This window comes from Corvus brachyrhynchos, unplaced genomic scaffold (assembly GCF_000691975.1).
Source record: "Corvus brachyrhynchos isolate BGI_N302 unplaced genomic scaffold, ASM69197v1 scaffold223, whole genome shotgun sequence".
Lineage (NCBI taxonomy): Eukaryota > Metazoa > Chordata > Aves > Passeriformes > Corvidae > Corvus > Corvus brachyrhynchos.
Window position 1 is genome coordinate 33,809 of NW_008237174.1, and position 27,011 is coordinate 60,819.

At 44.6% G+C, this 27,011-nt stretch overlaps 1 protein-coding gene across 1 annotated transcript in view; it reads right to left on the minus strand.

Moving 5' to 3' along the window:
- The window catches only part of PAK2 (p21 (RAC1) activated kinase 2), a 21,600-nt gene extending 3,703 nt beyond the window's left edge, over positions 1-17,897 (minus strand). The window contains exons 1-13 of the mRNA XM_008629509.2: positions 17,686-17,897; positions 12,537-12,637; positions 11,905-12,055; positions 11,304-11,335; positions 10,835-10,942; positions 9,438-9,570; positions 8,898-8,961; positions 8,409-8,457; positions 6,640-6,752; positions 6,357-6,474; positions 4,343-4,442; positions 1,644-1,840; positions 840-977 (exon numbers count right to left, since the gene is read on the minus strand). Coding sequence (XP_008627731.1) covers positions 840-977; positions 1,644-1,840; positions 4,343-4,442; positions 6,357-6,474; positions 6,640-6,752; positions 8,409-8,457; positions 8,898-8,961; positions 9,438-9,570; positions 10,835-10,942; positions 11,304-11,335; positions 11,905-12,055; positions 12,537-12,637; positions 17,686-17,872 — 1,491 coding nt within the window. The 5' untranslated portion in view covers positions 17,873-17,897. The remainder of the gene's footprint in view (positions 1-839; positions 978-1,643; positions 1,841-4,342; positions 4,443-6,356; positions 6,475-6,639; positions 6,753-8,408; positions 8,458-8,897; positions 8,962-9,437; positions 9,571-10,834; positions 10,943-11,303; positions 11,336-11,904; positions 12,056-12,536; positions 12,638-17,685) is intronic.
- Positions 17,898-27,011: the final 9,114 nt, after the last annotated feature.

Below are 27,011 nucleotides of genomic sequence, written 5' to 3' on the forward strand. Positions count from 1 at the left end.
TGACTCTGCATTTGAACTGCTGACTTGTTTCATGTGTTTCTCCTGATGGCTACAAGGACAAAATGATCCCAAGCTGGCTGGGCTCACACTGCCTTGCCCAATGGAGTTTCTCCTGGAATATCTCACTGTTTTTGGAAAATGTGAGTATTGAAGCTGCACTTGCAGTGAGCAAAACAAAGATCTAAACAAAAAATAGTCAGAGAAAGATAAGAAGCAGCAGCTGGCTTTACTGGGAAAGCCTCTGCATCATCTGCCTCAGATCTTCTACTGCTCTCCCCAGGAACAGCATCATTGGGGATGATCACTCATTGTGTGAAGGAGTGGGATCACTCCTTCACACAATGCTGCCTACAAGCAGATCCCATTTAACAAACCAGCTTTTTCCCAGTGCACAGAAAGTATTCAAAAATCAAAAATAAAAAGAGAAACGGTGGCACGATGGCAAGGACACTGCTCCAGCTGCTCAGCTCGCAGGGCAGAACCCTGGGGAGAAGGGAAACTTTTCTTTTCAAGGCTTGAACGCTGATGTCAGACCAGCAGATTATTTTATCTGGAGTTCTGATTCACAGTTGGACATTCACAAGTGTAAGTATGAAAAGCAGAGCAAATGCTATCAATGGCCACCTCCTGAAGGGAGTTGCTAAACTTTGGCAGTGGCAGAGTGAAGGCACAGATTATGATGGAACAACTTTGGAGTGTGTTATAGATCTCTCCTACCAACTGCTCTCACTACAGTTCACAGGAGAAAACACAGAAAAAAAGCAAGGGTGCCAGTCTATGGTGTGGTTGACCTGAGTGTGCCTTCTGGACCTCACACTGTGAGAAAAGCTGAGTCTCACCTGTAGCAATTCTTTGGCTGATCCTCTTTTCTCCACATCCATCTCCAAACATCGGTTCAAGAAATCCCGGAATATCGGGGACAGTTTCTCGGGGTTCTGGAGTTCTGGGGTGCCATTAGTTGCTATCAAATATAAAGCCTGTAAAATGAAGAATAAGGTACAACCAAAACCAAGCTTTAAAAGATGCCAAACTGACCTGCTTGGTGGCAAGCCCTCAGATGAGAGGGCTCTGCAGCCTACTTCTCCTCAACTTCAGAGAATGGAACTGTAAAAATGCCACAAGTGTAGGCAGTCATGACCTATTCCTGCTAGTAGCAAAATGATATTCAAGATCTTGTGGCAACAGATACTGACCCTAGCAAAGAAAGTATCAAGTTGTGACACAGCAGCACTTTCCATAACACCATGGATTTACTTTCCCTAAACTGTCACAGAGGCCTGAGGTCAAAGTCCTGTGTTTCAGTTACAGGGAGGCAAATCTTCTAAGTACCATCACAGAATCCCAGACTGGTTTAGGTTGAAAGGGGACCTTAAAGCCCATCCTGTTCCACTCCCTGCCTTGGGCAGGGACACCTTCCACTATCCCAAGTCCCATCCAACCTGGCCTTGGACACTTCCAAGGATGGGGAGTCAGGGTAAGGCTGACTGCAAATTCAAGACAGCTTTCTTCCTCTGGAGGAATTTTCTTGTACTGCTGAAGCTTGTTGGTTTTTTCATTTCGTTTTCTTTTTAATGCAGACACAATCAATGAACAATTACTGACAGTGGTGAACACCCAGTCCCAGCAACGCCAGGGCTTCTTACCCTCAGGGGGTTCTCGTTGAGGTACGGGGGCTCTCCTTCCACCATCTCGATAGCCATGATGCCCAGGGACCAGATGTCCACTTTGGGGCCGTAGGCTTTCCGTGTGACCACCTCGGGAGCCATCCAGTACGGAGTTCCCACCATGGTGCTGCGCTTGCTCTGCTCGGGGGTGATCTGGGCACAGAACCCAAAGTCGGCTGCAGGACAACACAAGTTGAAGAGGTTAAACTGGTGCATGCCAACAAGTGGCTTTCCTAGAAGACTTCTCTATTGCTACACATATATATTTCATTGAGAGGGGCTTGAGGGCAGTTTCTTCTTTCCTCCCCCACAACATTCTCCGTATTAAAAAAGCCAACGTGCAATGAAGATGCAAAACCTGAAGGTGCTTAAGCAGGGCAGAATTCCATGGAGTGAAGACAAAGCTTTTGCCCTCTGGTTACAAGAATTACCCTGTAGAAGAATGGTGTTTTGCTCAGTCCTTCCTTCAAGAGTACCCAGAATGGTAACAGCCAAAATAAGCACTCAGGCAGAGCACAGGCAGAGAGTGTTCTGCACGTGGTGTGTTATACAGCCTGAACCAGAAGAAATACATCCACAATCCATGGCTTCTGCCCTGCTAAACAGATTGTACTTGTGCAGCTACTGAGGTCAACATTTCACAGCACTTTGGCCATCTATACAGGTACTACAGCTGACAGACATGGAAACAAGGCTCCAGGGAAGTGCAGTGCTAACCCCACTCAGCAGCAGGAACCTGGACAAACAAACCTTTCCACAAGGTAACTACCAAAGAGAACAACCACACTCAAGAAAACGAGAAAAGTCACCTATTCCTATAGCCTTCAGGTGCAGCAGCAATGCATGTCCCATCATGTTACTTTATCCAGCTGCAGCACTCCCACTTCCCAGGCATGTAAAGCATCAATAAGAACACAGTTAAGGCAGGAGACAGATATTACTTTATCATTGACACTAAGTTAGAGAAAGAGAGAGAGAGAGGGAGAGAAGAGAGAGAGAAATTTAAATTCCAGGGTGATTTTGGAAGTGTTATGCCAAGCAGTGCTAAGGAAAGAGCCAAGTCATGAAGTGCCAAGTTGTACCAAGACCATTTAACAAAGAACTACCCCACCCTGACAGTCAAAATGCTGCCTTAAAAAAAAAAAAAAAAAACAACAACTCAAAACTAAACAAAAAAAATCAAACCTATAGGAGTCACCAAGTTCCTCCTGCACTGTTTGGCCTTATCAAGGTGTCACAGTCACCTCCCAGCACGGCCCATTTGCACAACCAGTCCAGCTGCAGTGTGTTCTCCTGACCTCCCAGCCAGGCCTCCAGCAGCAGCCACCAGCACAGAGGAAGAAGATGGGCAGGAACCCAGTTTCACCCACCAGCAGCATGTGTAGCTGCAGTGGTGAGACCTGTCCTGTCACCAGACTGCCTCAGAGAAGGAGAAGAGTTCAAAAAGAAGGTGCAGCTTCTCCCACTCTAAACTTTTGCTAAAGCAGTGTAATCACACAGCCCCAGAAGAGCTTGCTCAGCACTGATTACACCACCTCCCCTTCATACAGGGCATTTTTGCAGCTGACTCCTGTCTTCTATGTCTTCTTCCTCCTCATCCTCCCCCGATCTGCTGGGGTGATGATTTTGGCTCAGCTGCTCACTCTGTCCTTTGGCCACTTTGCTTTGACACCTCCTTTGCAATTTTGATCCTTCCCCAGCTAACTCTTCTCGGCCGCATCCTCTGCTCTAACTGTCCACTTCTCTTCAGCCTCTGAATCCACAGCTTGTGCACAGACACGTCATATCCTTAAAAAAAACCTCCCTGTGCAAGCGAGCAGCGCATCCAACAGTGCTGGTACACAAATCAGGTTGCTTGTAATCTTTCCTCACACTCCATCTCATAAATGAAATGAGACTGCAAACCATCTAGAATAAGGAATATTGCTAAGACACATTTTCATGGCACTTCAAATTCCTACTAAAAACACTTTTTACTTCACACTTTTTTGCCTTAACTCTTTGATTGTTACATGCTTTGTACATTCCTACATAGCAGAAAGGCAGATAATACACCTCATTCTCAACAGTCCTGACAGCTACCAGTGCTTTCACACCATTTTTATTTACACACACCAGAAAAGGATTTACTGCACAAGCCCATGCATGCATAACAATTACCTGAAAAGCAAGCAGTTTGGTTTGTCATGATTATATTAATGAAAGTGTACACTTCCAGTCCAAGAAAAGGTACAGAGTAAGAAGAGACTTCAATAAATGACCAATAATGCCCAATTTTCTTGTTAGTGGCCTTTCAATGAATGGGGAAAAGCATTAACATCAAGTCACAGCACCTTAACAAAGCAGTTTGCTGCAACTTTGCTCTTGCAATCATTCCCATTTTGCTTCACTGTCTGTGCCAGTTCCTTCCTATTTACCAACGTATTCATGGGGCCACAGGTTTGCTTCAACATCCTGCCTGGCCAACACGTTCACAGCCCCAGCCTGGGGGGCCCTCAGAGTATCAGTACCTGCTGTCCAACACACATTTTATAACAGAATTGATTTCTATTACTCATAGCCAATACAAATCCACCTCCAATTTCCCTGCTAATTCTCCTTCTACCAATTTACACACTCAGAGCCAGAGACTCGTGGAAAAGGGAAAACAGAACATGAAACAATTGTCTGCTACTCACTTAGTTTAACTGATCCATCCATTCCTAACAGCACGTTGTCACTCTTTATATCCCTGTGGATGACCTGGTTGGCATGGAGGAACTCAAGCGCTTGCAAGCACTGGACAGGAGAGAAAAACCAACATTCAGCATCCAGAAACACAACTGCTGTATGTGAATACAAATTCAAAGCCATGTTCACACCCTCAGCCAGCTCTGAGTGCAAGAATAGAACAGTATTATTGAAGATAACCAGCAGAGGAAGCTCTTGGGCTAAAAAATTCCACTCTGGATTTCAGAAGGTCAAAAATTATTTCACCATGGAGTTTCCCTATCTTAACAAATGCATCCTTAAACTCCTCATCACCCAAGATGCTCTCAGAAATCCCTGAGGTTAATTTTGGTACATCCCACAGATTCAACAGTGGAACCATAAAGGATTAAGTGAGAGCTTTTTAGGCTGAGGTCTCAACAAGAGGAATTGGTGAGGCTTCATGCCCAACATCCACACAACTTCTACACTGAAGGCTGTAAAACATCTTCATTCTGAAAGGCACTAATACTGGTTTGTATTGTTTTCAGATGAAAACCTTTCACACTAAGTTTCTGCCCAAAACCATAATGAAATTTACTTTTGTTATTTGAGAATAAAAGGCAAAAGAAAAAAAGCCACATTTTTCTCTTTCCATCTAAGCAGAACATTTGCCATTTGCAGCCTGGCACAGATGTCCCCACTGAGCTTTTTTCATCTTGGTTTGCTTTAGCAAAGCGACACTGATTTGCAAAATTAAATGTATCTAAAACACTGGGCAGCAGAGTTTTGATGAAGTACAATAGCTCAGTATTTGATTTCTCTCTCAGAAAAGTTCATGACTGTCACAGTAAATAGTTACTCTTTTGGTTCTCTGCTCCCAGCTCTGGTTTCTCTGGAAACCATTCCCTGTCCATACACGTTACTGTGCAAGTTTGCTTTCCCTCCCCTCCCTTGGGGTGAGTCACAAAAACACTCGTCATGCTGATGGAGTCAGATGGGCTTTTTAAAAGCCTCCCTTTCTCCTGCACAGCAGATAACACAGTTCTCCTCCTGCCACGATAAAAATCAAGCCTGAGCTGGATACCCTGGCACTTGCTCAGGGCAGAAACCACTGATAAGCTGTGATATCAGCTGCTTTTAACACTTTCATTTGAAATCTTACTGCAACCTCCCCGTTATTCCAACTACAACCTTCTGGAGCATCCTTTTCCTGAGAAATCCCTCAAGAAAGCTAAACTGGCACAGAACTACAGATGTCACACACCATGGGAATGACTGAAGTGGGAAAGGGATAGTCTGCATTCAGTTCATCTTTATTTTGGTACGTGTTTCTTAACGTACTCCTGTTTCAGCAGATCCACTTTCACACTGTGAGCAAACACAGTTCCCCTTCTTCCTTCTGTAAAACACTTCAAAGCTTTCAGGAGTTTTTATTTTTCTTTTTTTTCCTTCTCCTTCGTACATTACCCATACATGAATATGCAGATTTTTTTTTTTCTTCGTGCCTCTGAATGTTCTTTGTTAGTCCAAGTTAGAAAAGCCATTCCTTCCAGCTGCTAAACTTCTCTATTGCTCCTCCCTGAACTTTATTCATATTATTCTGTTAATAATAATCCATATTATTCATATCTTTCTGTTCACAGTGTCACCAGGTACCAAATCCACAGACTTTATTTGCTCCATCTGTTCACAGTGTCAGCAGGATGGGCACCCCAGGTACCAAATCCACAGACTTTATTTGCTCCATCACCAAACACTCCCAAACACCCACCTCAAACACCACTGTAGCTCTTTTGTGTTACAACTTGCAAAGCCCCAGTTTTCTGAGTTAAACTAATTTTGTTAGTTTCTGCAATTTTAATACTGATTTCTGCTCATGGTACCATTCATTCTTTACTCAATGGCTTCAGCAGTAATTGTGGCAATTAGTGCTAACCTAAAATAAAAATTAGGGGAATAGAGAGCACCCTTCATTCCTCCACCCAGCACCTCCACACTCACCTCTCTGCAGACAGCAGCAATCTGTGCTTCATCCATACACGTCTCTGTGACCACATCTGTTAGAGAGCCTCCAGCCAGATACTCCATCACCACAAACAATTCATCCCCTACGAGGTAACTACAAAGAGAAAACCAAAAGCATGTCCCTGTTGCCATCAGGGTGACAGTCTACAGACAGCCTCATTTGCTTCCAAGACCCTTAGGTAGAGGAAGAGCAGGTCTGTGTAAGGGATAACCTCCTGTAACCCTTGGGATGAGGAATCAGCCAGCTGGCTGCATTTACCTGTCCAGGAAGTTGACTATGTTGGGGTTCTTTAGCTCCTTCATTACCAAGATCTCATTAATTATCAGCTCCTTCTTGGGCTGTTTCTGCAAATTGATCTGTTTAATAGCCACCTGAATAGGGCAAAATAAAACAGCAATCTCAAACCTCAGTACCCAAACCTTTCAGTCACTCTTAATACAGTGAAAAGGCAGAAGGAATCCTGTAGCAACTCAAGAGAGAAAATGTGAGCCTTCCAATGCAAGGTGAGGCAATTTGTTGTTCTCTATTCTGACCAAACTGGTGTTTGGGTATAAGAAATGCTGGGAGGCAGAAAAAATTCCTCTCAAAGCCATTAATTCAATGAACTATCCCAGAGAGAAAAGGGAAGATAAAGACCCACCTTATCCAGGAAATAAGCTAACAAGGACAAATACTACAGTTTACAATGGAGAAGAATCATCCCAGCTCTGTTAACTTCAACACTCTGAGGAGGCAGTTTGGAGTTCTGCAAGACAACCTGCCCATGACTCCAAAACCAAACACAAGAACCAACACCAACCTGCAGAAATTATTGTTATATTGCCAAGGACATTAAAGGAAGAAATTCTCATCACTGTATGGCACAGAGTGACAAAGTAACTGTAATTGGAGGTGCAGCAGGTTGCTGAGGGTCTTTTGGGAGTTTGGAATGGAGACCTCAATGAGCAGATATTCCACAACCCCTCTTGAGCTCCTGTGTCATGCCTGATCATCCTGCCTGGGAGGGAAACCATTTCTAATATCTAACTCGAATTTCCCTTATGGCAATTTTTGTCTGTTCCCTCTGTCCTGTCGCTGTGTAGCTCTAAGAGGAGTGTTCCTCTTACTGATGAACAGACCTAACCCTATCCTCAGGCATGAAGCAGAGGAAACCCCAGCACTGCATGAAGGCTGCAAGCCATCAACTGCATGGCAAAGTGCAGAGGAGGTCAAAGAAAGGCCCTGGACCCCAAAATTCACTCTGCAGTCAGTAAGAGGACATGAAATACTGCAGTGTGTCGAGAGCAAACTAAGAGACACACACTGAGTTGATGGCAAGGCTCGTGTTTTATCAAGATATGGTGCTCCACTGCAGGACTGCTGAATGTGGTTACTGCTGAAAGGGCATTTACTTATCAGTGACCTAAGGAATGCCTACTTGAGGATATTGAAAGGAAAATTTAGGAAAGAAAGAAAAGTGCTGAAAGAAAATTAAGGAAATCTGATGTTAAGTAGAAACAAGTAATTCCTAAAATTCGAGTCCCAGAAGCCCTCTGGGTTGTCCCCCAAGACACAGCCACTGGATGACAAACACGCAGAGCATTGCTGATGCCATCAATTTCACTGGAGAAACCAAGGGATAAAGCAAAGAGCAGGACATGGAGAAGACATTCTGACTACAACAGGGCACCACACAAGACAAGCTGCTACCCCAGAGACAGGCACAGCCAAGTGTGCAAAGGCTAAACAAAATTTCGTTTCTCAAAACACAAGACACCAACGCCTGCAATTCTTGAAGGATAAACCATTTTCCAAACTCACATCTGGAACACCTCACTCCCTCTGCTTTTCACTGGAAAGACAAATCTCTATTTTTAGCTTTCATCATCTGATTACTGTAGAACAAGGCACACACTGTTACAAATGACTATGACAAACAGATCTGAGAGGTTGATAGCAGCGATGAGAGCCACTGAAGGAAATCAGTCAAATCATTCTAGCCACCTACAGAAGAACATTTAAACAAAAAATGAACACAGGAATCTTACCTCCTGCCCTGTTGCCACATCAATAGCTGTGAAAACTGTACCTGAAGCCCTGTGAAGAGAAAGAAAAATGTTACAGCAACTTGCACTTCCCTGAGTAATGACATAAATGTGACAGCGAAGCCACAAACACAAAATTGTTTCAGTTTTCAATTCAAAATTTCCACCACTGTGTGACACCTTCACTGTTTATTTGCTTTACTCTTCATTGCCCAGAGAGGTCATGGCTGCCCCATCCCTGGAAGTGTTCAAGGTCAGATTGGACAGGGTTTGGAGCAACCTGGGCTAGTGGAAGGTCTCCCTGCCCATGGCAGGGAGTGGAACTTTAAGGAATGGACTTTAAGGTCCCTTCCCACCCTAACTAGGGGGGTATTCTGTGATTTATCACTGCTGAATGGAAGCCAACGTCTCTGCCTGCACAGTAAGTGGTGTGAGGCTGAGAACAGCACCCTGCTGCTAACACTGGGAACAAAAGTTGGAGTCAATACTTACCCCTGCCCAATTTTTTCATATCTGGTGTATTTTTTCTTGGGATCTCCTATGCTTACAATAGTGCCTGAAAATAGGAAAAAAAAAACCAATCAAAAAGTCAATCCAATCCCACTGTCCCCCCACAGCAGGGCTGGCCTGGCCAAGATACACCCGAGAGTGGGTCAGCTCAAGTAGCAAAGCTGGTGCCCCAACAGCCAAAGGTGCATGGGAGCATCAACAGGGTGAAAAATCATCATCAAGATGGTTATGGAACAAGCAACAGCAGCAACTGTTTTGTGTTACTATGGTTTGATTAAAGTTCAGCTGTGATACTGTGATGTGCATGTATGACACAAACCCAAACCTGTTGTATCACTGTTTTCCACCCCACAGGGCTCCAAGCATTACCAACCACCCGAGCCAATGCAGCGCTCTCAGCTGCTGCTGGACACAAAGCTACCCAAGCACTGCACTGCACACAAAGCAAGGGTGAGGGCAAAACTGGAATACAGTCCTCCCCCAGCCCTAAAGCCTTTGTTTATCTGAAATGAAGGCACCTACGTAGTTTTTCCATGATGTCTTCATCTGACATCTTGGTTTTCTTTTTCTGCTTATCCCCCGCTTTCGAGGCGCTGTCGGCGCAGGTGTCGCCGGCTGGGGCAGGGATGGGGTCAATGACAGAGCGGGTGTAAATCTGTAAGGGACACCAGAGACCTGAGCACCTGCTCTGCCATCACTGACCTTCAGAAGAAACCCACCACAGCTCTGCAAAGATCCCCAAGCATCGTTTTACAACAGGTACGAGGCAGAAATCAGACCTGAGACACATTAAAGTTCCATAAATCAAGATGCTGGCAACATTACTGACCTCTGAAAGAGACCCAGGCACCTCCTGAACAGACCGGGTGCCAGCACATTCCACAGTGGGTTTCTCAGTTTTTTATCTGCTTATTCTTTAAAAGCCATACTAGCTAACAGAGCAGAAACCACTATTTAATACTGAGATCAACTTATACTAAGATCTAAAGGCAAAAGATTTGTGATTGCCATGAAAAGAAGGATGTGATTCTAAATTATTTCCCAGTTGTCCCCAATTTAAGGGGTTTTTTTAAGGGATTTAATTTCTTGGAGCTTTATTTAATTTCCTCCTGAGCTGTTCACAAACATACACAGCTACTCTAGAAATATCCAGCTGTGGACCTCTCACCTTTTAGATGTCTAAATCCCCCAAGAGTGGGAAATTATAAAGCAATATCCCTAGACAAATAAACGTAATTCACATTTGCACTCCTGGGAGAAGTGGGCAACAGAGAGGCAAAATGTACAGCTCCCACAGCCAAAAGAAGGAGCTGGAGTAAGTGGGATCCCTGGGACACCATGGATCCAAGGTGTGTAGATGAGGGCTACCCTAAAACTTCATGAACAACGTCTCAAGCATTTCACTGTTCCTGTAGTGCTGATGACTTTGTGAGTGAAAAAAGCTTTCAAATCTAAAATTTGCATTGGTTGGGGTTTAGGTGGTGTACCTGGAGAGGCTACCACACTGCAATCCAATCAAATACCACAAAGCAAATACATTACACCTGGATCACTGTGCTGTGCAAAGTTACACAAACTGCTTACTGGTTTTATTTAGGAATAAAAAGCCTCCTCCTCACATGCTGGGTTGAAGGATAAGCATAACTGGACCGTCTTCAACACAAGCTGACAAAGAAATCAACAAATTTCAATGATCTGAGAGGTCTTTTCCAACCTAAATGATCCTATGATTCTATTAACTACAGGATTTCTAATCCAACTGATATTCAGAAATGAGGTATTTTCTTAGCAAATTCAAACAACAGAAGTTTCCCCTAAAAACTTACAGCAGCTTGTTGCCCAAATTAAACACCTCCCTAAAAAGCAGAAGTTCTGCAATGCTGAGAAATGCAGGTCTGTCAGTTTTTACAGCTGCTCACCGATTTTGTGTGATCTGGCCGTGGAGCAATCACAGGAGGAGGAGCCTCTTCATCATCCTCATCATCATCTGCCACAGCTGTTGATGGTTCTGAACCTTTGGCATTGGTCTGCATTTTTACCAAAGTTTAAAAAAGACAGATAAACAAATTGTCTCCCCCACAGTATTAAAGACTTCATGTTTTTTCTTCATATTAAGATAAAAGAATTCTTACTGATGTCAGAATAACTTAAACCCCTCAGCCTAACCTTAAGTTATTACATTTTACTATGAGACTCAAACACTGTTGCTCCAGTGAAATACATCATTGACCACCCGAATTTATGTTTTTATTCCACAAAAAAAATTCCTAATTTTTATACTTTTAATCTTTATACCGTTTAATACTTCAAGATTTGGGATATAACAAGTAGAGAAGACCTGAACTTGTATGCATCACAGAATATCCAAATAATAGCAAACACACTCACCGTTGGCGTTCCTGAAGGGAAACCGTCTTTTTCTAAACAGGACAAATAGCAGAATACATACAATCATCAGAAAGAAAATAATAATAAAAAGAGAACTTTGTAGAGTACAGGGTAAAAACGTTACAAAGCCTTACTACTCAGCTACTTTCAGAAAGAATTTGGAAGAAAAGTAGGTAAAACTGCACCTGTTTGTGGGACAGTCCTTCTCTCAGACCCCCATCTAGGAGTCACAAATTATTCTGCACGGCTGATGTCACCAGCTGGTGACATCAAGTTCAGAGACAGCTGTGAGGAGCAAGGTCTCCAGCATGAAACCAGTTCATCCCAGTCCCAGAGCCCCAGCTTGATAAACACAGCCCATTCAAGTTCATTTTGGCTGCTATTCTGAATGATCCAGTTCCCTTTCTTCCCCTCTCCACTTAAAACAGGAAATTAACTGGACAACGCCAGTTTCCAGGCAGTTTTCAATCCATCTTTGTATATTTGTGCCTCATTGAAATGCACCTTGATTTTAGCACTTGAATCTTATTTATCGTTTTGACAGAGAGGAAGTCTGTGCTCCAAATACCCAACTCCAGTGTCTTGCACACTTGGCTCTCACCTGGAGCAGAAAAACTCAGATATTTCTGTTTTGCTGTGTCTTTGGAGTCGTAGAATTTCAGCACATCTAGTACCGCCTGGGGGTTTTTCTTCTGTTCTAGCTTGGTGATATTTGAGGTCTGAAGCAACCGAGCCCATTGTTCTGGCATTCCCTGAAAAAACGGGGGATTTAAGCATCCTTTTTATACTCTAAAGGTTCTTAAAAAGCAAACCAAATTTCTTCCCTCTATAAAAGCATAACATGCACAGCCTTAAGCACACAAGCAAGTAGGATGGGGGGCCAAAGGTGAAAACACAGATCACAGTGCTGACACAACTCTTCCAGGTGTGCTGGGCCAGATGTGAGCGGTGGGAATACAGAAACACTCAACAACTCCAGTGTTACCCACTAAAGACAGCAAACTGAAGAGGGTTTGTCAGGGAGGCCTCTCCCAGGTGACACAAAGCATCAGATGTGACAGTGGCACTGCAGAAGCACTAACAGGTCACAGTGTGCTGTACAAACACACAGGAAAAATAGTTCTTTGGTAGAAACAAAGACTAACTCGCACTTTATTCTAAAGCTCTGCCTTGGCTTCGCTGCAGCCCTGACCCGTGGTGTTTCCTGAGGTGCTCCAAGGCAGGAATACTCACAGTGAACTCTCCAGTAACAGCATCAAAGCCAACATGGATGGTATGTTCAAAATCTGATGGTGGGGAGATTTCTGGCCTTTCCTTTTCCTTCTTCTTGCTTCCTGAAAAAGACAGTCAAAGATCTCAATGTTAGAAAGAAATTCTTCTCTGTGAGGGTGGTAAGGCCCTGGCACAGGGTGCCCAGAGCAGCTGTGGCTGCCCCATCCCTGGAGGTGCTCCAACCCCAGCCGTGATGGGATTTTGTGATTCCAAGAACCAATACCTTGTTCCATTCAAATACTTTATATTATGGCAGCAAGAAAATAAGAGATTAAGAGCACCAGAGTGCTCTGTTGAGCACATGAAATCTAAACATATTAAGTGTTTACAATGCAAAAAAGGACATTTTAATATAGATTAAGAACAGCAGAAAAGACAACTTCATTCCAACCTCAAGTTCACCCTAAAGACACTTAAAACTCAGTTGACTCACTGCTTCAATTCAAGGTAATTAATGCAAACTAGGACTTCCTGTGATGAAGATAAGAGTTTATAGCCTCAGAGCAATTACCTAATTTAAATTAAAAGGGGGGGAAAGCATAATAAGTACCAGAAGCAGGAACAGATAATTAAAAGGGTCACATGCACAATCCAACATAGATTCAATTGAATTGATATTTTCTAACACCTGGGGCTTCGGATTTTTGTTTGTTTGTTTTGGGAGTTTTCAGGGGGCGGCTCGGGGTTTTTTTTTTTAGTTTTTCCTTTATTTTTCTGCTTTGTTTTTAAATTCACCTTAAAAGTCCTCTTGTTTCAGTACGGAAAAAGCAGGTAAAGCAGCACCACCCTCTTGGTTACTACGAGGCAAGCAAAGATGGTGCTGCTCAGAGCCAGGAATCCGTCTGAAATCCCCTCAGGCTGGCGGGAAGGGAAGGACGGGGAGCAAGGACAATACTCCCAAATGAAAAGCCATGTGGGCTGCCTGCAGCTGAACAATGCCGTGGAAAGACACGGCTGTTATAAACAGGATATCTTTAATATGGCTGCACAGAGCAGAGCCAAAAAGCCAACGGGCTGTCAGACGTTTCATTAACGGCGCTCAGTCACAGCACAGGAGAAACTCGCTGCTGTGAAAACCAAGGAAAGCACCAATTCTGCCCTATTTCTTGCAGTTTTTTATGTGGAAGCAAGGGGAAACATATGTATGTATAGAGAGATATATATATAAAAAGTTGTATTCCTCAGGAAGGCTCCTGTTTGGGAGCACTTGACATGCAGCGAACAGGAGCTGGTGCTCAAGCCCTCCAGCACGTGCTGGGTAAATAAACCCACTCCTTCCAAAAATACACAGATCCCATGAGTCGGCAAGGCAAGCAGACTAAAACCCATTGCTCTGCCCACAGGAACAGCAGTGCAGCACTTCAAACAAACAGCCCCAGCCAGAGGCAAGCCCGGTGAGTCATGAGCTGGCAGGACATCCTCGAGCTCCGAGAACAAGGCCACGCTGAGGCCACGCTGACTCCAGCCCCTGGCTCGGGCTCCGGATTGAGACGGGAATCCCTTCAGTGAAGGGCAATGCTCCTTTCAAACTGCACGTGGTGGTCTTTCTACTGACGTGGGTGAGCCCCAAAGAGCTAAGTCTGTAAGGAGAACATGAGAAGCTACTACAGGTTGGTGGCAGCACCCTGAGAGAGACTCCAGCCCTCTGAGGGTGCTGAAGGTGGCAGATCTGGGTGCTGTCAGCTCGGTGCAGTGCATTATGTCTGGAGGAAGTTCTGCCTTAGCCCTTCAATCCTGCAGAAATGGGTGTTTTACCATTTCATTATTGGTCATGGGACCCAGAATTTGCCCCTAGGCCCTGAAGAGACAGCAACATAGCCCCCCGTTCCCAAGAGGGGAAGACACACAGGTCCTTTGGAAGGATTTGGTGAGCTGGAGAAATGCTCTGTCTGATTAAGAAGGTGCCTCAAATACAACCGGACTCTTCCCCAAATGAAGCCACAGGCATTCAGCAAGGTGCCAGCCTTGGTATTTCCCAGGGCAAACCCATCCTCAGGCTGCCCTCACTTCCCCCCAGCCAAATTCCATACACAAGGCAAGAAACACAGCTGTTTCCCAACAGCTGGAGGTAGCAGGCAGCTGACTCCAGATGTGCACCTGGAGTTGCTGAGCCCCAGCTGAAACCACACCGAAATGTGCCCTGAGCACGTGACATGCAGGATCTGGGTGATGCCCTCAGCACCTCCTTCAATCCTTTCTGCTCAAACATTTCTGGTTTTAGGGGACTATTTTAAAGCTTTCCAAAACCACACAGAGGTTCCTTTGACTTCAGAAGTCAAGCCAAGAAAATTCATGGCAATAAAGTACTCTAGTAAGAAGATGACTATCACTTCATTTATCCTAAACAATGGAACCGGGGGGAAAAACCCTCCATGACTGGTGGTTAAATAATCCCTTCCAACCCTTATGATTATTTCAGCACAGAACTAGCTCAGACTTGGGACAGAAACTGTGTGATTGCTAAACCTCTTCATCTGCAAGTCCCCCAAAGCACAAGAACCTCCCAAGGGAGGATCCAGGAGCAGACGAAGCTGGCCAGGAGGGACCTTGCAAAATCATATGGACAGAGACGTGCAGACAAAGCCAAACAACATTTCAGGATAATGGCAAGGATTTTTTCATTTTCTGAAAAGGAAAACTGAACATTTTTGTACTGATTTGTTAACTTAAGTGCTGCCTGGAGACATTTTTCCCATGACAAAACTTCTACCCCAGGCTGACAGATTATTTTGCATCTAGTCCCAATGTATTTTTTAAATCTGGGCAGGAAGTTAGTATTTCTGTAAAGCTTCCCAGCAGATTAACTTAAAGAATAAAAGGATTTAAATGGGCATTTCTGGGGAGGGTGCGTCCCAGCCATGCTAATGAACAAAACAACTAACATCTGACTATTGTGTGAGTGCCAGAAAGACACTGTGCCCACTTCTGTTCTGCTTACATTTGACAGCCAGTTTTGCAGACTTGAGGGCCAAAATCCCTTCTTTGGATATTTACATTAGCCTTGCTGCAGCTCATCCAATAGAAAAGTTCCTTCCAAATTAAAAAAATACAATTTTCAGATAGTTTCTTTAAGTTAGGTAATTCAATTTCCATTTTTCCTAATACCTTGCCATGCAGGAAAGCCTGCTTTTTTTCAGGAGGACATTACTCGAATTACTTTTTAACATCTAGAAAACACAAACTGACACCCATTTCCTCTAAAACCTACTTTTCTCAGCAGAAATTCTTTCTTCTATTTTTAGTTCGCAACACTAAGTACCAGAAGGTAGATGCTAAACAAATAGGCAGAATAATTTCCCTGAATTAGGTACATGTCAATATCTAGAGTGGTCTGAATAAGCATCAAAGGACTTCAAAGAAACTTCAAATGAGCCAATGCAACTTCAGATAATTCTTCAACCACCTCCCCATTCCAGCAACAAACAAACCCACCATCAAAACGAAAAGAGAAAATGTCCACGGAGAAAAAAAGGTGTCATGGAATGTCACAATGCTCACCAGCTGTACTTGCACCCACTTGCATTCATAATCCATTTGTTACTAATTCAGAGCAAGGAAAACCTTCCTTCACGTGGGGTTTATGTTCTACTTCATTGTATCCCTGTCTGTAAAGGGGCTCAAATGCTCTGATGAACCACCAGTGAAACAGCATAAAGACAACTGCCATCCCAGCTCCTAAACTGCTCTCCTTGCCTGAAGATGGACAGATTTGATCCTTCCATGATATTTCCTTGCAGAACTCACCGAGACAAATTCTGGGTATTTCCTTGTGCGATCAACAACAAAATGGTAAAACACCATTTCTGCAGGATTGAAGGGCTAAGGTAGAACTTCCTCCGGTCACACAGCACTACGCTGAGCTGACAGCACCCAGACCTGCCACCCTCAGCACCCTCAGAGGGCTGGAGTCTCTCTCAGGGTGCTGCCACCAACCTGTAGTAGCTTCTTATGTTCTCCTTACAGACTCTGGTCTTTGGGGCTCAGCCATGTCAGTAGAAAGACCACCACAGCTACTGCCATAGCCCAGCCACAGACAGGCTATTTCACAGTAAATGACCTTGTGAAATAACTATTCTGCCTCCAAAAGCTATACTGGCCAAATTCTTCCATCCTCCAAAAAGAGAAACACACCTACTGTTGAGAGCAGAAAGCCAGATCTCAGGAACAGAAGGAAGCCTGTCTCTCTGGATTTGATCTCCAGGGAGAGGCATGGCTGCAGAGCTGCTCACACAGCTGAGTGAGAGCGAAAACCAGCCCTGGGAAAAACACTCAGCCAACAGAATAATCAACCAGAGGAGCAAAATTTCTTCTAACAACCAAACTTGTGTCGGCATGACTGAACCAGTCCTGCCCAGCACACCAGCAGCAAGGCACAGGGAGCCAAGTGCACAACTAGGAAGGCATCAAGAGCAGCAGGGTCTTCTCCACGGTGCATATTAAAAGCAATGTTAACTAGTAGATTAATAAAATGCTTAGCAGATTCAGGTCAGGCTTAAGTCCCTGTGCAGTTTTACCACCTTAGATGTTAGAAGGTATTTCTATCTATGCATTATTTTGTTGTACATGGACACACATTCTGGAGGGCCAGGATGAAGGGCTCCACTGCTGCACATGCATTCCCCATACAGAAAAGAGGACAAACAACACACAAATACAGTCGAGTATTCATTATAGCATTTTTTTTCTCAGAAATAATCTTTTTTACAGCAACCCAGGTTTATCTCCACTAGTAATCAATCCTAACAGTGCAGTTTCACAGACAAAAAGATGTAACTTCTCTGAGTTTTCCCTCACACAACTGCACCTTCACCACTATTTCTCTACTGACTTTTTTTTCTCCTCAAGGTGCCATATAAATGATCATCAACATGAAGTAACCTCCAAACCAGCTGGGTGCCCAGTTTAAACTGGAAATCTGCATTTAAGTAACATGATCCCCAAGAATGCCAGACATTGATTGGGGTTGTTTGGAAATGCATTAGTTCAAACTGGGCAGCAAATAAGGGGTGGTTTTCCAATCCCCTACACTTGGACAGGCTGGACTCTGACATCTAAAGCACTACCAAAAGGAGAGTAAAGGAATGCAAGTGGAAAAAAGGAGGCATCTTACCTTTTTCATTGCTATAGAATATGGAGATGATTTTATGCCTGGGTTTCCTCTCTTCTGGGACAGAGGGCAGGGGTTTATAGCTGTGGTTGGTTGCCAACTGATCTTTGCCCCCTGCACTGAAGATAGCACTGCTCATCCGGACAGGAGGGGCAGGGGGCTTGTCTTCCAGTTCTCCGTTGTCAGACATGGTTCTCAATAGCTAGGGGGAAGCCCTGGAAGAGAAATGGGATTTGAACACAGGAAAAGAGCATGGAATACATGAACGTACCATTCCTTCTGCTGGCAGAGGGGAAGGAGGCGTGAATTCAACTCTGAGGAACGCAGACACTGACGCCTCCACCAAAGGAAGCAAATCCCTTCCTCGTTCCCACTTCTGGGCCACCCATTCATTTGTGCCAGCAGCAGCATTTGTGGGATGGAGCGACAAACATTTCCAGTGATAAAAGTAATCCAGACCAAATGAACAATTCCCAGATCTGGTTCTCTGTTCCCACAAAGGGCCTAAGTACAACATCCTTTAGGGGTAGTTCTAGTCCAAAAAGCTTCATGCTCTAGTGCCAAACAGCTTTAAAAGCCTTAGATGCTTTCCTTCTTGTCATTTATCAGACAAGATCTTGGGGGCAAAGGAACAGCTTATGTTTGCAAGCCATAACTCAGCACACCATCCACATTAAGTTGCACTCAGAGCATCTCTACCCAAATCACACAGCCTGCATTCGAGAGCACAGCACTGAGATCCACAGGATGCTCTCCACTTCTGAATGAGGCTTGCCTTGCTTCCCCACTTGGTGCCAAACTTTCTCCACTTGCAGAAAATAACATATAGTATCACCACAATCCTCTTTGAATCCTCAATAAAACCATGAGCGAAAACAAGGACAAACAGCTGCTACAGCTACAACCACAGCACAATAAAACATCTACGTGACACATTCCCCATTCAAAAAGATCTCTGCTAGCATTTCCTCCCTCCTCGTAGTATTTTGGAGATTCTTCTCTGATCACCAGGAAACAGGCAGCCTCCCTGCTACAAGTAAAGAGTACAAAGAAAGATGTACAGAAATTACCTCTCAATGACAGGTAACAGTAACAAATGTACCCTCGATTCCTCTGTTCACTCAAACGACAAGCTACCTCCTTGGAACAGGAGCCAACACATCTGTGTTGACCTCCTCCTCCTCTCACAACAGTTTGGGAAATGAATGGCTTCCTGGCACCCACCAGCTTCCCATCACATCTCAAGGCATGTCTCACCTTATCAGTGTCATTCACAAGAGCCACGACAAGGAGTGCAATCCCCTCTCAATTATTGTGCTCCCAGCAACACAACACCTGCATCCTGCCCAGCAGCAGAACTAAAACAACGTGGGCTGTTGTTCCCTGGCATTTCACAGAGTGGGTGAATGCTGCCAAACCCCACCAGAGGGATGTGAGTCAGGCCAGCAGCCTGGACTGGAGCAGCACTCTGGTTTATGTTGTGGAGTTCAAGGGAGATTAACATTAATTATCCCCATAAATGCCCATGAAAGAACATAATTTCTGTAAAACACCATCAATGGCACAACGTTCTGGCAGTGCAGTAGAAACTGGACATGTGCTGGTTGCTCCATGACCTGGAGGCCAGGAGGAAGAGCACTCCAAGCTGTGCAGCACCCACCTACACGGCCCTGCCTTGGAGCCCTTCTCTGCTGACAGAATTATAAACAGACCTGCCACCTGAACGTGGCTGCAGGGATGCAGCTGTGAATCAGGCAGCGATTCCCAACACTCTTCCAAATCCACTTACTGATTGCTCTTTCAGATGTTGCAAGGCATCTGCAAGATTGCCTTGTTTTCCAATACCTGCACCGTAATATGGGGGACAAAAGTTAAGTATCCTGCAACCCAACAGCAGACCTGAGCAGCCAACCCACAGGGATTTTAACTCCAAATGCTTCCCATACCAGACGTTGCAACAAGTACATGCCACCCATTTGAGATGTATAAATCAAATAAGGTATTTGCCTTATAAACATATAGATACAAGAGATTCACCAAATCAAACTGATATATATATGTATATATTCCTATACAGGTATATTCATGTATACAGATAAATATTGAGGTTGGGTTTGGAGTGGTGGTAGTACAGGGGACCATAATCTGTGTCCCTTCTGTTCATCAAACCTCAGAAAAGGGGTGGATATAGGGTCCCTAGGTATCCAAATAGGGACAGACAGGTTAAACAAACACATTCCTTCTTTGCAACAAATGCAACCAGACAGCTAAATAAACCATAGCAGGTAAATAAGTGCATCACGTCAACTTGAAAGCCAAAATGATACACTGTGCAAAGAAAGCAACCCCATGAGTAGCCTTTTGTACTTTTCTAAAGCAAACCCTATTACTTCCTCCATCTGTGCAGTTTTTCTGCGCTGTCTGATAAGAGCAAGAGCAGGATGTAAGGATAAACAACTCACCTGCACCTGAAACTGGACAAGAACAGACTTGGCCCTCCAAACCCACAGTAATTCCCCACACACTCCCTTAGAGAGGCCAGTCACTAAATTAACAACACTGTCATGTGGTATTCAGGCTACAAATTAAAAAAAAAACCAACCCCCCACACCAAAAAACCCCAACCAACTGCACTTCTGCTGATGTAATTTTAAAATAAAATTCTCACTCTAGTAAAAATCCTTCATTTTCAGTGACACAAGCAGCTCATTACATACTCAGCCTTGATCCAAAACAAATTATTCCTTAGTATCTCATGTGCTCCAGAGAAGAGACTGTGAAGTAACGAGTTGGAAGGAAGGATACGGAAATCCAAATCTATTTCAAAAGAAAACCAGGCACTTCAAGGAACTGGTGGACAAGAGATGCTGGTGTAGCAGCATCTGAGCAGAACCCTCAGAGCTGCAGCTCTGATCAGCTGCTGACTGTTCAAAGTGTTCAGAGATCCTTGACCTCGCTCAAAGTACAGCCCAGGAGCTCCACAGCAGGAAAACAACCTGTGGGGCTGGTGGAGCAAACTGGAGAGACAGAAAGAGCTCAGGCATCAGCTTCCCACCTTGGGGACTGGCTCCAGCACCAAAATCCTTCCAGCTCATTGCATTTGTGGTCTAGGAAAACCTCAGCTTTAAGGAAAAATTTAAACTGTGATTTATTTAACAACACATGGCAGAATTTCTGAGTGGCTGTTTCAAAGATCATTGCTAAAATAAAGTGCTGAATTCAAACCTAGTTTGCACAAAAGCCCATTTCAAAGCACGGCAGCTTTGAATTCATCATTTAAATAAATGACAACAGCTCCACTCACACCAAGCATGTCACGAAGCACAGTTCCGATCCTTCAGTCGTCATCGGAAATGAAAAATCAATCATTTTGTCCAGGTTCAAATCCAAATAGCTCTCTCTCTTCTGCACTCAGCCAAAGAACAGAGCAGTTCCCCTCTCCTTTATCCTTATCCTGCCTTCATCATGCAAGGAAAGTTTCCACAGCGGCGTCAGGAAGTATTTGGAAATGGCTACGGAGGTTTGGTATTATGGGCAATAAATGGAGCAGGGATTTTAAAAAAGGAAAAAAAAAGTTTAGAAAGAAGAGTGCAAATACACCCCGAAGCTCTGCTTCTGCTCTCTCAGCCCCCAAAGAGGAGAAGGATCGTGTTCAGATCACAGCAGCCAGATGGAATCACTCCTGCACCATCACCCACGTGCCTGCCCTGCTGATTCATTCCTTGTGCAGGGAATTGCAAAGACATGGGGAATTTTTTTTCAGTGCCTGCCGGGAGTCTGTAACCCAGCAAAGGGGATGTCAGGTTCGTATTTCTCTGACACAATCAGACAACACAAGTAATGGTAGGGTTTTTTAGCCTGGCTGAAAGACATTTACTAAAATAGTTCGCCTGAGTTTGAGCAGCCTCACAAAAGCATGCTAAAGGTAATACACGGAAGAGGGATTCACTTTGATCTTTGCCAGTGAAGGAAATACCAGTAATAATAACGTATTCAGCACATCAGCGGCTCCCCCACAATCACTACTCACACTACACTTAATACAAGAATTAGAAAGCAGTGGACTGAACCACAGAGATGAGCTGAGAAGCTACAAGTAATACTTAACTACAGCCTTCAGACAGGTTCAGTCCCACCACAGGACACAACTGCAGCCCATCACACTCCCAACAAAACAGACACAAGAAGAGCTAAAAGCTTTTCTCCCCACAGTTCTGCTGTTTAACCCACAAAACACATTCACAGCTGCCAGTGCTGTGACCACAGAGCTCTGATTCTCAGTCCTCATCCCCAGTACATGACACTCTTCCCAGCTGCTGTCCCTTCCTTTTGGCAAGTATTTCTTACCCTGCACTAGGGCAGTGAAAATGAAGTGCTCTGTCCATCCTAAACAGCCAAAGAACAAACGTACTCTTCTGCAGAGGCAGAAGCAAGTGTCCAGCAGGGCCTGGGTGTCCTAAATCCCTCACCACCAACGCTGGGAGACCTGGAAACAGGTTCCTCCCAACTGCAACTCCTCTCTCCCATCAAATCATTTAGCTTGGAAATGATCTCTCAGATCATTAACTCAGCACCATTAACCTTTCCACCTTTGCCCAGAGAGGCTGAGGCAAGCCACGCACAGGGATCTCCTTGGGTAGCTTAACCCACCTCCTGTCCCTCCCAGCCCCTGAACAGACCTGCCCACCATGTTCACATGTGCCGAGTTTCATTTTTACAATCTACATCCTGCTGCTCTCTAGCTCCTCTTTTGGGGATGGAAAGGGCCCAAGAACCCACGGTCATAGCCAGGTCACAAGAGAGGCACAGCCGTTCCTGTCACTGCCACTGGTGGGAAAACACCCAGAGAAACGTAACCCCAACAACGAGTAAAAGCTGAAGCGAGGCCTGGGCAGTGCTTTCAGAAAGCTGACAAACACACACTGCTGCAGCACGTTAGTCTGAATGCTTTGGCTTTGACTTGCCCTTTTTTGTTGTTTGTCCCCCCCAGTTCCCCTTGTGTGAGGATAAAGCTGGGCTGCTTCCTGAAGGACTTCCTAAGCACGGCTCTTGTGCCGGCCCCGGCTCCCTCGTGACAGGGATGGAGCCTGACACGCATTCCCAGCCCAGCTGAAGCTCTGCATTGCTCTTCAGCTCCTCTGACTTCTAGAAAAGGACAAACATTTCTCCTCTCAAACTTGTTTCCAGACAAGGAAAGGAAATAAAAGGAAAAAAAAGGAATAAAAGGATGAAAGGAAATAAAATAGAAGTCAATCATTCTGCTATCTGCTATAGTGCACGCTCACATTTTCTCTGGAGCACTTGTATTTGAGCAGATTCAGTTTTAAATCCCGATTACAGTGCACACACATGAGCCTCATAAAGCCCTGAGCAGGGGTAGGAAGATGGTACCGTGTGTCAAACCAAACAGCTGGTGTAGAAAGTTCTCACATCACAGTGACCTGAATTTGTCTTCTTAAGATGTTCAAATTAATGTATTTGAGCAGTCTAGGCTGCACCTGTACTTCACTGCCTGGGATATGATTCAAAGCTCCATTGGAATACTGCTTGGAAAAAGAAACCAAAACAAAACACATCCAGCTCAGAGCAGCTTGATAACATGTCCCTAAATTCCTGCTCCTGGCACACAGTGCTGTGCTTTACACCACCACTGATCTCTGAGGAGCCAGAACTGAATCAGTGAAGTACATCAAATAAATCTGTGACAGGAGCCTCAGAGAGCTGCCAACTGAACTCAGCTCTTCACTGCAGGTAAAAATTACTCAGCTCACTTACTATCAGCAGCACAACACAGAAGGAGCAGCACAAACGTCACATTTAAGTCCATTTGGCAGGGCTGACCAAAAAGGAGGAGTAACAAATTTGAGGCTAGCAGCAAGGCATTAAGAAACACAAACACTTTGCTTCTGATGTGCCACTACAGCTGCAGGGTACTTTTTGGGACAACACCTGAACTACAAAACATTTGGGCCATGGACACAGCTTGAAGGCAACACAGCAAAACTGTCTGTGGTCTGACAGAAGGAACTGAAGAAAACAAAACAGGCCAAAACCGCAGGAAGGGCTGCTGGTGGGTGCAGTCCCTGCAGAGGACACCAGGGCTGAGAAGAGTGAGTTACCACCGCAGCATCTCCAGGCAGCAGCTTCACCACTTCCCGGGGAGCCTTATGGGGCCACTGGCAGCACTTGTCACTGCATCCGGGACAGCCAGGGCCAGAGCAGAGGAAAAGAGCAAAGGAGATGTCTAGGAAACAAATCTCCAAGGCAGAAGATGTCACGTGAAAAAGAGCACAGAGCCAGTAAGAACAATACAAAAGCTAGTGTGTGATGCTGCAAGAAAAGACTGGTGTGACAAGGCAGATTTAAGATAGTCATGTCCCACTCTTGCTTCATATTCTAAAAATCCTTGCTGAAAATGCCTGGAGACTCATTCCCATTGCCCCCAGGCCTTGCAGTGGGTTTGGCAGTTTGTTTATACACAGCCTCCCCACACCGCCGCCTCTTAACACCTGAAAATCACCATACTGGAAGAGATGAGACTTGAGGCTTCATAGTTCTGGGAAAGAGGTGCAGTTTTTAAGTGCAGATTGGAGGGCTGCTCACTTCATCAGATATTCCATTTTCTTAGATTGAACAGATTTTGGAGCCCAAAAGCAGAATGAAAAGTCTCCATGGGTATTCTTCTTTTCTCCCTGCCCCCTCCTTTTTTTTTTCAAAGGCTCCTGTTGAGCAATAGATTTCCTGTGATTAGCTCACTTAGTGCTGATTATAGCTCACTTCCTCCCAGGGATTAGCAGAAAGCAGCTTTCTGACAAGTTTTTATTCAGATGGTGCTACCTAGCCACAGCTTCCTGCCCCATCACTAACAGCCTCTTAGTTCAGCAGCTCAACAGCTTCAAATTATTTCACTGCTGCAGAAAAATTCACAAAACCAGCACATCTCAGACTGTCTTCTCCATGAAAAACAAAACAAGTCTTTTGGGATGCCTAGCTTTCCAACTTGAAGCATTTGGATCCACGAGATTTATTTAATCAGATCCAAAAAGGAGGTTTTTGGAACAGAATGAGACTACCTTCCGAGACCGAAAATACTTATCTCATCATTTCAACTGAGAAAACTGTGCAAAAAAACCCAGCAGCGGCAGACAAAGAATTGCTTTCTTGCAGACTTGGCAAATGTAGTCCCAGATCTTCTGCTTGCCAAGAGAGGACTTGTGCAAAAGCATGGACAAGAGTAACTGTGATAGTGGCCAGGAAGAGCCAGCGGGATAATCTGTTCCACCTACGGTTATTGGAAACGCCTGCGGATGCTCCAACGCAACACGCGGCGCTCGGAGCCATCCCACCTCTGGAAAGGCAGGTACCAACCTCCACAGGACGTGCTGGAACCTCTCCATCCAGCTTTAGGGGGTCTCAGAAAAGAGGATTTGGTCAATGCCAAAGCACACACCAGCGAAAACCAAGTTATTTTTATTTAGCTTTTCTTTGTTTAGCGGAGGAACCTATCTAACCTAGAATATTCCAAACAAGCTCAGATTCCCTAATTTACAATCACAAACAGGCAAGAGACTCGCCCTACAAATGATGCAGTTGAGAGAACAGCTGAAAAAGAAACCCAGAAATAAAAAATACCTGAGCCCAACCAATTTGTCATTAAGATTTACAAAGGGACACAGCAACCAAAGCAACCTCTACAAGCAGGTCAGGTCCCCCCTTACCATCTTCCCTTTACTGCTACAGGTGACAGAGGGAAAACATAACATTCCCACTCTTAACAAGGAGGAAGGAGAACCTCAGCCTGATTTGGCAAAATGAGACTGGATGACACATAGAACATACCCAGCTAAATTCTTTCCAATTTGTCTTTTTCCAATCCCTTAATTTCCTTACAATTTTTGCTGAGTCACACAATTAGAAGGGAAACACAGCACAAATAACTGTTGTTTAATTGCCAAGTGATAAAGAGATTTGGGGGAAAAAAGAAGATAAAAATCACAGTTGAGTGGAAGGAATAAAAAAAGCAGAGAGGAAATTATCTTTAGCACAGAAGAAGGAATAGCCAAAACTGTAATAGATGTGCTTACCATGAACTGAGTTACACAAGACAAATATCCTATTGAGGGGTATTTGAAAGGGTACCTAAGGGTCCCTAAAGGAAAATATTCTTCAAACCTGTTGCCAAAGTCCATTACAACCTGGAGCAATTATTGGCTGTGTAAGGCACTGAGCAGATGTGCAAAGTCTTGCACTGAAAATGAGCAACTGGGCTGCAAAAATGTCATTTTTGAAATCAAAAGGGATCTCAGTCTTTTGAGGAAGATCTTGACTGAAAAAAATTAATGGGGAAAATCTGAGTAGGCCCAGACTACTGCCAAGATGTGCAAGAATCCTGGTAAAAGCCCATTAGTAATAGAAAATTTAAGCAAATTAACAATATTTAGCTCACTGAATACTGGGGCCACCTGTAAGTTGCGATTCATCTGCGCTTTGTCCCTTGAACCCTGCAGAGCACTCAACGCCCACCCGAGTCGTCACTTCTGCTTCGTGAAATAAATGTGGTTCTGCTGAACTGTGGTGGCATTTTGCCACCAGCAAACCAGGAACCTCTTCTCTGTTTTATCACCTCTGAAACACCTCAAACACCACAGATGACAGTACCGGATGGGCCTCAGAAGTGACTTCCCAACTGCCTTGATTTCCCATTTCCCTTAAGTTTGGCAGGAAAAACTCACTTTGGAAGGCAGCTGATGACAGCAGCACATGGAAACAAGGCAGAGGGATGAGCTAATGGACACAGATGCCCATTCTCACCTTTCTCTGAGGCAGCCCTTGCAGGAACACAGAGGAGCGTGGTGGAGGAGGAATGAAATCCAAAGGGATCCAAAGGATCCATTCCCACCCTCTGCCACGGGGCTGGGGAGTTGCTGCCTACCCACCAAATTTAGGCCACGCTCCGCTTTATCCAGCCAGCAGCCAGAGTTTTCCTTCAAGGAACCACTGTGCAAAGATGCATAATGATAATACGTGCTCCAGGGTGTTTGAACCAGCCTGTTCAGCACTGAACAAGGAAATTATCCTTGTTCTGCCTCCTGAAAATCCTGAGTCAACTAAAGGCAGACAAGGCAGCCGGCGGCGGGCACAGCGCATGCAAATCCGTGAGTCGAGGTGTTTGTGCTTACTCATATTTCACCACCTAGCAGACACTTTTCTGCCTTTATTTTTATAGCTGAGGTTTTTTAAAAATCAAAGGAGAATAGGGAAAAGGGCAAGTATAGGGAAAGTTTACAAGAAAATTAAAAAAAAAAAAAGAAGAAAGAAAAAGGTCTACA